Genomic DNA, 10554 nt, shown 5'->3' with positions numbered 1-10554 from the left:
CCGCTGGCCTCTGCCCACCCTCAGAGGTAGATCCAGGGAGTCCGAGGGGTGACCTCAGTGAGCCGTTTCCCCAGCACTTGGACACTACCCCAGTGGTTATCCCCCCAGCAGAAGCGCTGGCTACGGGGCAGAGTGCCGCTGGCCTCTGCCCACCCTCAGAGGTAGATCCAGGGAGTCCGAGGGGTGACCTCAGTGAGCCGTTTCCCCAGCACTTGGACACTACCCCAGTGTTTATCCCCCCAGCAGAAGCGCTGGCTACGGGGCAGAGTGCCGCTGGCCTCTGCCCACCCTCAGAGGTAGATCCAGGGAGTCCGAGGGGTGAGCTCAGTGAGCCGTTTCCCCAGCACTTGGACACTACCCCAGTAGTTATCCCCCCAGCAGAAGCGCTGGCTACGGGGCAGAGTGCCGCTGGCCTCTGCCCACCCTCAGAGGTAGATCCAGGGAGTCCGAGGGGTGACCTCAGTGAGCCGTTTCCCCAGCACTTGGACACTACCCCAGTGGTTATCCCCCCAGCAGAAGCACTGGCTACGGGGCAGAGTGCCGCTGGCCTCTGCCCACCCTCAGAGGTAGATCCAGGGAGTCCGAGGGGTGACCTCAGTGAGCCGTTTCCCCAGCACTTGGACACTACCCCAGTGTTTATCCCCCCAGCAGAAGCGCTGGCTACGGGGCAGAGTGCCGCTGGCCTCTGCCCACCCTCAGAGGTAGATCCAGGGAGTCCGAGGGGTGACCTCAGTGAGCCGTTTCCCCAGCACTTGGACACTACCCCAGTGTTTATCGCCCCAGCAGAAGCGCTGGCTACAGGGCAGAGTGCCCCTGGCATCTGCCCAGCATCAGAAAAAGAGTTGGATCCGGAGAGTCTGAGAGAGGATCTGCGTGATCTGTTTTCCCAACAGCAGATATCCCCACCGGGAGTAGAGGAAGCAATTCTCCCTCCCCAGCAATTGGACACTACCCCAGTGTTTATCCCTCCGGCAGAAGCGCTGGCTACAGGACAGAGTGCTGATGGTCTCTGCCCAGCATCAGAACCAGAGATGAAGAATCCGGGAGACAGTCCCTGCAAGATACCTTCTCAGCGGCTCGTAACTACACCAGGAGAAAAGCAAGTACCTTTTTCTCCCCAAATGCATAGCCCTACCAGCCTACATTCCCTACCAGCGGAAGCGCTGGCATCAGGGCAGAGGATTATTCAGCACCCCCCAATATCTGCAACCCAGCCCTGGATCAGAGGAGTGCAGACAGCTGTTCCCACTCTGCAGCGGCTGTTTTTATTCATGGGAGACCCTATGTGCGGTTTTGCTCCCCAGCGCCAGAGTCGTTCTTTTAGTTTTCCTGGTTGCCTGGGGTGGAAGTTTGTGACTAATGCAGGTCCAGACCATTTGAGGGTCAGGAACCTCGTTAGCCTGTTTTTAAAAGGGGAGAAATGTGACAGAACCCACTGTCACTGTGTGTTTTGGAGGGGACTGTGCGCAAGCCTCCTACCGACAGACTATGGGCCAGAAGATACTGGAGTTTGGCGCTGCAGCCTTTTGACTTTACCATCCACTACTGCCCTGGGAAGCAAAACGGCAACGCCGATGAATTATCCAGGCAAACAGACATTGACTCTTTGGGACTTGTTACCTGACTAATTCAGGCACAGACCAGTTGGAGGTCTAGTACCTGGATTAGTCTACCTTTGGGGGGAAGAGATGTGACGGTACTAGCCGTCACTATGGGTGACGGATCACCCTGTCCCTGGATTGTAAACCCCTTTGTGTCATTTTCTTATGAGTTTGGGACATTGCATTTTATTTTCCCTTTATTCATCCTCTGAACAACTGACTCATGGCATTGAGTTAATGTAATGTAATGTTACAACCCATCCCCCCCCTCCTGTTTCTGTGTCTAAGTGTGTGGATTCATGGCAGACAATGGTCTGAGTTGGAGACATCTCTCCGCAGGGGGTGTGTATTAAGACTGCTTGTTTCAAATGTACAAATGTTCAGTTCTCATTGGTTGGTTCCCTTCCCCCCCCTTCTGTGGAAAGGCTAAGGGGAGTTTCCCTAACTGTATGTAAAACTGTGTCTTGGAATGTAATAAAGAGTTTAAGCTCTGCATGGTTAACCCTCAACACCTGTGTGGATTGTCTCGTGGTTGAGGGGTTACGGGCTGGATATGGCTTCTCCGCAGGCTGTGGGTGCGTTTGGAGGACAGGAGACACAGATTCGGCGGATGTGCCCAGCTGGGGTACAAAGATCCGTTACAGGGGGTCCATAGGCAAATGATAGCCACCAAACAGCTGGACGATGTCAAATAGGACTCATGTACCACAGTGGCACCAACGGAAGGCAAGGGTTAGCCAGGTTGATCGAATATATTAGGCTGGCACTGAGGGTCGGTGTATCAAGTGAATGGCATGATGTTGCGTCGGTATAGCCTAAAGAACCGACCATATATTTAGAGTGAGTCATAGAAGGAAAGGCTAGAGAGTAGGAAAAGGAGAGTGGTACAGTAAGAGAAGAAAAGGAAGGAAGAAAGGAGGGAGGAATGAAAGTAGGGAAAGAGAGAAGAAAGGGTAATATGGGGTGATAAGACAGCATGAAGGAGAAAGAGGAGAGGGGGAAAAAAAAGGGGGTGGGGAGTGGGTGTGGGGGCAGGCATAAAGGAGGGTAAGATTTTATCTCTCTCCTCTCCCCCCTGGATAGTGAGCGGGAGCAGATGGCCACCACAAAAGAACAAGAGAGGGGAGATCAAAGACTTGAGTTCAATTTGCCATGACAGTTTTATAAGTGCCCGAGTCCTTGAATCGGATCCAGTCGAACCACGTTGCGGTAAAATTGGAGATGTTGTCGTGGGAGATGCTAATCAGTTCCTCCATTTCCTCTATATGGTTTACTCTACGGAACCATTCCCGAGGTGATGGGATAGAGGTTGATCTCCAATAGCAAGGTACGCAAAGTTTCGCTGCGTTCAGCATGTGCATGGCTAATGATTTCCTGTAGGCATGTCGCGGGACAGGGGAATAGTGAAGCAAGAACTGTTCCGGTGAGAAGCTTAGGTCACTCGAAGTGACATCTTTTATGGTTCTATGGACCATGTCCCAGAAGGGTTGCAAGGCGAAACACGTCCACCAGATGTGCAGCATAGTTCCAGTACCTCCAACACATGTGGGGCACTTCCGGGAGGAACTTTTGAATTCTGGCTGGCGTCCTGTACCAGCGTGAGAGAACTTTAAACCCGTTTTCCTGAGTAGTAACATTAACAGAGGCCTGATGTACCGAAGGACATATACTTTCCCATGTTTTATCAGACAGGGAGAGATTCAGGTCTCTCGACCAGGCCAAGGCAAAAGAGGGTGAGGAAGCTGAGGGAGGTTCGAGTAGCAGGCCATAAAGTTTAGAGATCGTATGGCGTTGGGGTCGTGCGCGTTCGCGGATGGATCCCAGACTAGTGCAAGGCCTCGTCCAGAGGGTGGGGGACCGCTTAGTAGTAAGGAAGTGGTGAGATTGGAAGAATGTCCATAAGGGCAGTTTATTAGGGTACAAAAGTAGATTCAAGGACTCCCAGGATAGGGGGGCTCCACCGTGACAGAAGTGTTTCGCGAGGACGTCTGGATGGGGCCAATTATCTTTCAGGAACGTATTGGAGCTGCCAGGAGGGAAGGCAGGATTTAGACGGAGGGTTGTTAGAAGCCCCTGTCAGGGGGCAATCTGTAAGTGTTTGCGCCAGCGATGATGCGTTAACAGTGGTGGGCCAATAACTGGGTGTTGTTTGAGGTCCCTGGATACAGCCGATAAGGGAAGCCAGGAGAACAAGTGCAGGGGGGTCGCAGAGAGGGAATTTTCCAGTGTGACCACCGCTTTCAGAGAGGAATGGAGATTCCAATCGACCAGCCTGCTCAGAAGGCAGGCCTTGTGGTACACAGCTAAGTCCGGGAATCCCAGACCTCCCTTACCTTTTGGAGCCGTGAGGCGTGTGTATTTGATTCTGGGTGGCTTATCGTTCCAGATAAACCTCAAGGATTGCTTCTTAAAAGCGGTAAAGAAGTAATTAGGTAAGTGGATCGGGACAGTCTGAAAGAGGTATAACAGTCTGGGCAATATTGACATTTTAATCGGTGCCGCCCGTCCGAACCAGGACATCTGAAGGGATCCCCAGGCTCGCAAGTCGGAAAACACACGTCGTCCAGAATTATACTGTAATTTGCTTTGTAGAGGTGGGCTAGATTGTGTGGGATATGGATGCCTAAGTATGGCAATGTTGTGGGGGTCACTTTCATCTGATAGATTCGATCTATTCATGGGAAGGCTGGTTGGATCAATGTCAGTACAACCAGCCTGTAAGATTTTTTTCATGCGATCACTGCTGGCAGCTATAGCTGCCAGCAGTGATCATTGTGTCCTGTCGGCTAGCAAGGCTCCCCCCAGGCAGAACACAATAGAGCTGCAGGAGGGATTCACTGACTGTGTTGATAGGGGAATCGAGCAATTTTCTTTCCTTACACTAGTGGTGGAAGGAAAGAAAATTGCATATTGTATGGGCTGCATAAGTGAATGGACTTGTCAATTCCTTTTATGTTTTAGGTAAAGAGAAGTCTTAAAGGAGATGTACAGCCAAAGCTTGTTTGGCTGTACATCGCCTATGGATCACAGGAGTGCAGTTTGTTTTGCACTCCTGTGACCAGTTTTCAGCAGAGAGCGGTCTGAAGTCCGCCCTCTGCTGACATCACGGATGCCAGTTCAGGCTCCGCGTCATCGTAACATCTTGGAGCCTGCTCTGCTGCAGAGTTAAGTGACCAGAAAAATATATCGGCGCAAGCATAAATAGGTAAAATCAAAGCTGCTGAACACCTTGGTACAATAAACAACACCAAAATGGAAACAATAGAGAATATGGTGCAGCGCTAAATATGCAATAAGGATCAACAGTAAATAAATGAATTAAAATTAAATACGATCCATAGAACTATTGAAAAAAATCCATGGAAATGGGATAAAATATGCACAGAAAGTCCCAATATGTAAGAGTTGATAAGTCCATTCATGTAAAAACAGCCCAGAGAAATCATTGCTGAAGAAGTCCCGCCCCCAGGGATGTAACGCGTGCGGAGGGAAGGAGGAGTTTGTGACGTCACCCGCAGCCCAGCAGTCCGGTCGGAGAACGGAGCCGTGCTCGCTTACAGCCATGCTGCAATCACCTGCACTCATCATCCAGAAAGATTACCAATTGTTTTATGCTCCTGGTCTGTTGACATCAAGTAAGAGGCTTTTTACCTGTTATAAATAACGTTTTTGAGACTTTATTACGCTATGGTGCTGCCTTCTTTTTACTTTATATGGTGGATCATATACTGCTGAGTATCGAGAGGATAAGGAATCCATCCATTGCTTAGTGGAGTCTTGGTGGCTGTACCTGGTCCGAGTGCATGTCTTCAGATGCCAGTGTGTGGTTACAACCTATGCTGTTTGTATTGCGGCTTTCAGGTGAGAGGTTAGCAATACCGGTGGAGGATTTTCACAGTGTGTGAGCACTCTTTGGATTAGGACATTGCACCGTGCACTTTCCTGCTGCAGAGTTTGTCTAGACCTGGCCTGTAGGTCATGGGAGTGAAGCCTGGCATATTCGCACAAGATGTAGCATCAAGGAGAGATGTGGTGGTCTGGTAAAGAGAGGATCAAGAGGTCAAGGTTACAACGTCCATGGTTTTTCTGCATAAAGTTACTGTACCATTTCTGCATTTGCTTTCACTTTTGTTTTTTGTTTTTTCCCTTTATTTTCACATGGTAATTCTTAAAAAACACATCTAATGTCCCTCCAAGTCTACACTTATTTCGCCATGGTATCTATGGAGGCAGCCATGAATGTCACACAGGCTTGACCTCAAACCGATCTGCCTTTGTTTAACTCTGTTACATGGGTGAATAATGCGAATAGGAGTTTGGACAAGAAAGATAAGGATGTGCTTTCTGTTTAGCTCACAGTAACTGACAAGGACATTGCATATTGAAAATTTTCCTTTCCTTAAAAAACAAGACAATTAATGCAGCTACCACACTCAAGGAGTAGTAAACTGCCACATATTACATTTTTGTTTTAAGATTTGGAAATATTTTAAACTATGTGTAAAATAAGGATGGTAAGTAATGAGAACAACATTTGAAAGTGTTCATAAAGGAATATTAGAATGGTTGACAGCATAAATGCGTAGAATAAAGATGTGGTAATCATACAGAATTTTAACCCCCTTCATTCAAAAAGGCTGTTTAAATATACAGGAGAACTTAGTACATGTTGGTGATCATTATCACAAGATAATCCAGAGCACCAGCTAAAATGTAATATATTAACTTGAAAACTGGTTTGTGTTTTCAGACTCCACGTTCTCTGTGCTCTGAGAGATGCTTCCCTGGATATCAAAAACTTCAAAATAAAGGAGGACAACCATGCTGTCACTACTGTGTGCCCTGCCCAGAGAATGAGATTGCCAACAAACATGGTTGGTACCGCTAATAGTTAGGGCTTCCTTATGATTACTCCTTAATTATATAATGCGTAACTTCTAGTCTCACGTCACCATGTGTCTCTGGTTGATTCTGCCTCCAGTTTTGACTTTAGCTGAACAGAACATGTTCTAGCAGTGGCATCCCACCTCCAGCACACACATTGGTTGTTGCCCAGTTAGATTCCACCTCCAGCACACATAAATGTTTTTCTCCCAGTCAGATGCCACCAACTGCAAATACGTATACTGTATTTGTCTTTCCCTAGTGATACCATGCCCCTCAGCATGCACATGGTATTTTGTATCCATAACCCACCACACAAATTACATTTTAAACAGTGTCCAATACACATTGCTTGTTCCCTAGTAAGATCCAACCCCTAGCACACCCATTGGTATTTCCCCGGTGAAATCCTAGCATGCACATTGAATGCAGTACCTACAATCCGCAACACAAATTGCTTTAGAACAATGTCCTGCAAAAAATGTTCAAGTGATACTAAAATCTCATTTTTTTCTCCCTTATCAATAACAAACATGTTATACTTACCTCCTCTGTACAGTGGTTTTGAACAGAACAGCCCTGATTATCCTCTTCTTGGGTCCCTCTTAGGCACTCCTGGCCACTCCTTTCTGTTGAATGCCCCCACAGCAAGCAGCTTGCTATGGGGGCACCCGAGCTGAGCTGCAGCTCCGTGTGTCCATTCAGACACAGAGCCACAGCCCAGCCCCACCCCTCTCTCTCCTCAGTGACTCACTGAATTTGATTGACAGCAGCAGAAGCCAATGGCGCTTCGCTGCTGTCTTGGCCAATGAGGAAGGAGAGTCCAGGCAGCCAAGCCTTTCGTGCAAAACCGCTGGATCAAGATGGGCTCGGGTAAGTATTAGGGGGCCGAGGGGGGCTGCTGGACACAGAAGACACTTCTGCCGTTACCACCACTTTAACTAAGCCTGTACACAAAGATAGAGGTTTAGCAGCATTGTTTTCAGTAGAGGGCTTTTTGGTTTATTTTGATCCACTTGACAATACTTTCTCATAAGTCCTCAAGTCCTACTCCATAGACTCTATCATTTCCATACACTCCACTGATTATGGCCAACAAGCTTGAAACAGCTTTATGCTATTTGGATTAAATGATATTACAAACATGTGCTGCCAAGCCCATGTAACTCTGCAAAGAACTGATAGGCGGAACTCATGGGCACTGATAGATGGCAATGATGGGTAATGATAGTCAGCACTGATGGGCATTGATAGGTGGCACTGAGGGGCACTGATAAGCAGCACAGATGGGTACTGATAGGCGACATTGATAGTCATCACTGATAAGCAATGACAGGCAGCACTGATTGGCAAGACTGATGGACATTGATTGGCAGCACTGATGGGCACTGTTGGGACTGCAATGATCATAAGGACACTGATGACAATGCCCTGATTATCAGTGTAGATATCCCAGTGTAGATGTGGCAATGATGGGTACTGATATGTGGCACTGATAGGTGGCACTGATGGGCACTGACAGGCAGCACTGATTGGCAGCACTGATGAACACTGTTGAGGCTGCACTGATAATCAGGACACTGATGATAAATACCCCGATTATCAATGTAGATGTCCCCTGTGTGGATTTGCCCATTACCGGCTTTCCTCTCATCATGCACTGTCAGCGTAAGACGAGGAAGGCAGATAACCGGCAAATCCTGTTTACACTGTGATCAGCTGTGATAGGCTCTTTACCCCAATCTGTGATCAGCTGTGTCCGAAGGACACAGCTGATCACAGATCCCTGCTGATACGCGCCACAGGGGGCGCACAGGAAGCGCAATCAAGGGAGGACATCAATAGACGCCCTTCTGGAAATGTGCAAACGTGCTGTAGCCTTAATTCGGCTGTAGCACGGTCATGAAGAGGTGAAACTCACTTCACTATTAAATCAAAAATGGTCTAATAGGCAAAGGGTGGTCAAAATAGCATGGGGGTGGTCTTTTAAAGAGCTAACATTTGCAAAGAAAAAGATGGTTTTAAATTGTTGCCAACTAACATGTCCCCTCTGGCTTCTAAAAAACCAGCACAGACCCCTCAAATGGTCCCCCAAAATATTTTTTATAAAAGTAGCCAGCAAGGAAATGTCATTGTCAATTGGCTCCAGGCAAATTATATATAACCCAGTATCAGGCTTAACGCTTTTCTAATCATTCATTGTGCCTTAGAAATTCTAACAACATCAATAAAATAAATGCCTCCCAAAACGGAGTTTTAACATAAGAAGCTTTCTTTTCTCTTTTAGACATGGAAAGGTGTTCTGAGTGTCCGGAGGATCAATGGCCCAATGAGAGAAGAGATGCCTGTATTCAAAGAACAACTGAATTCCTGTCCTGTGGAGAAGCATTGGGCATTTCTCTTGTTTGCATGGCCCTGTTATGGAGTTTTGAATCTATTCTCATGTTTGGGGTTTTTTTGAAACACAAAGACACTCCTATAGTAAAAGCCAATAACCGAACCCTCAGCTTCATCCTTCTCATCTCACTGATCCTATCCTTCCTATGTCCTCTGCTGTTCATTGGACGTCCCACAAAGATGTCCTGTCTCCTCCGACAAGCTGTTTTTGGGATGACTTTTTCTGTTGCAGTTTCCTCAGTTCTGGCAAAAACAGTTACTGTAATTCTGGCATTTAATGTTACCAGACCTATCAGAAAACTACACAAATGGCTGACTAAACAATTCTCTGTTCTCCTCCTGATTATCTGCTCTTCTGGGCAGCTTGTGATCTGTGTCTTCTGGTTGGTCTTTTCCCCACCATTCCCTGAGTATAACACCCAAGTAGAGATGGGGAAGATAATATTACATTGTAATGAGGGCTCTGTCACTGCTTTCTACATTGTGGTCGGATACATGGGAGGTCTGGCTGTGCTCAGTTATATTTTAGCATTTTTAGCCAGGAGACTTCCAGACACATTTAATGAAGCCCAGTACATCACATTCAGCATGCTGCTTTTCTGCAGTGTTTGGATCTCTTTCATTCCAACCTACCTCAGCACTAAAGGAAAATACATGGTGGCTGTGGAAGTATTTGCCATCTTATCCTCCAGTGCCGGACTCCTGGGTTGCATCTTCATTCCTAAATGTTATATCATTCTGATGAAACCAGAGCTGAATGTGAAGGCAACTGTAGCCCAGAGAACACCTGGTAAAAAATAATATACTTTTTGGCATAAAAAGTAATGCTGTGAATTGTGGATAACAAACATAGCAAAATAAAATGGTTGCCCAGAGAACGTAAAATGGTCTTATGTATCAGATTAAAATGTGTTTTTCTTATGTTTTAAAATAATCTTTTTTGGACTAAGGGTAAAGAATATTGTAGTATATGATATAGCGAGGATAATGTAACATTTGCTCAGGGTATAAAAGAATAAGAACAATTGAAAGCAATTTATGTTAAATCACAAGCACATCATGACAGCACTAGTAGAGTTATTATTAGTTTTAGTTGTAGTGGTTTGCATCATTTTCAAAATTGTTGTTTAAGACTAGGGATGAGCAAACTGGGCAAGTTTGGTTTATGTGACATTTGTTGAACCCGACGAGAAGTTCACAAATCCCAAAGAAAGTGATCATTCCTACAGACCAGAACACAAGGTTTGTGTTAAGGTCAGAGAATAGAGGGTAATAATGTCCAACAGGATTGGGGATGTCACTCAGTGCACATCTTGCTCCATGTATTCGTTCCTTGATGAACCAATCAAGGGCAAATACTGCTTCACGAGATGTGAGCGACTTGTTTCTCAGCAAGCACTGATCCTAGATCTAGAAAACAAGGTCACAACACTGCGCAGCATCAACAATCTGGAAAGGAGCTTTGACATTACCCAGCAGGACTGGCGGGGGCCAGCATAGAGGAGGGTGGAGACATCGAGACACAGGAACCGGAGGTAGGTAGTTGGGTGACAGTTAGGAGGGAAGAGTGCTAGGGAGGCCAGTCCTGAGTTAGTACACCCCAGCAAATATGGCAAGTTGCATGATGATGGGAATATCAGCTCAGGGGTGGCAGTGCTTTAGCAGGCACCCT

At 46.8% G+C, this 10554-nt stretch overlaps 1 protein-coding gene across 1 annotated transcript; it reads left to right on the top strand.

The window, feature by feature from the left end:
- Positions 1–8774: 8774 nt before the first annotated feature.
- On the top strand, positions 8775–9683 carry LOC309550334 (vomeronasal type-2 receptor 26-like; the record flags this gene model as incomplete). The annotated part of the gene is made up of 1 exon (XM_082250731.1): positions 8775–9683. One exon carries the CDS (start codon positions 8775–8777, stop codon positions 9681–9683), a length of 909 nt encoding a protein of 302 aa, XP_082106857.1.
- Positions 9684–10554: the final 871 nt, after the last annotated feature.

The sequence above is a fragment of the Pelophylax lessonae genome (assembly GCF_965119305.1).
Source record: "Pelophylax lessonae genome assembly, chromosome: 3".
Lineage (NCBI taxonomy): Eukaryota > Metazoa > Chordata > Amphibia > Anura > Ranidae > Pelophylax > Pelophylax lessonae.
Note: the sequence above shows the minus strand (reverse complement) of the source record. Positions and strands in the feature narration are given on the sequence as shown.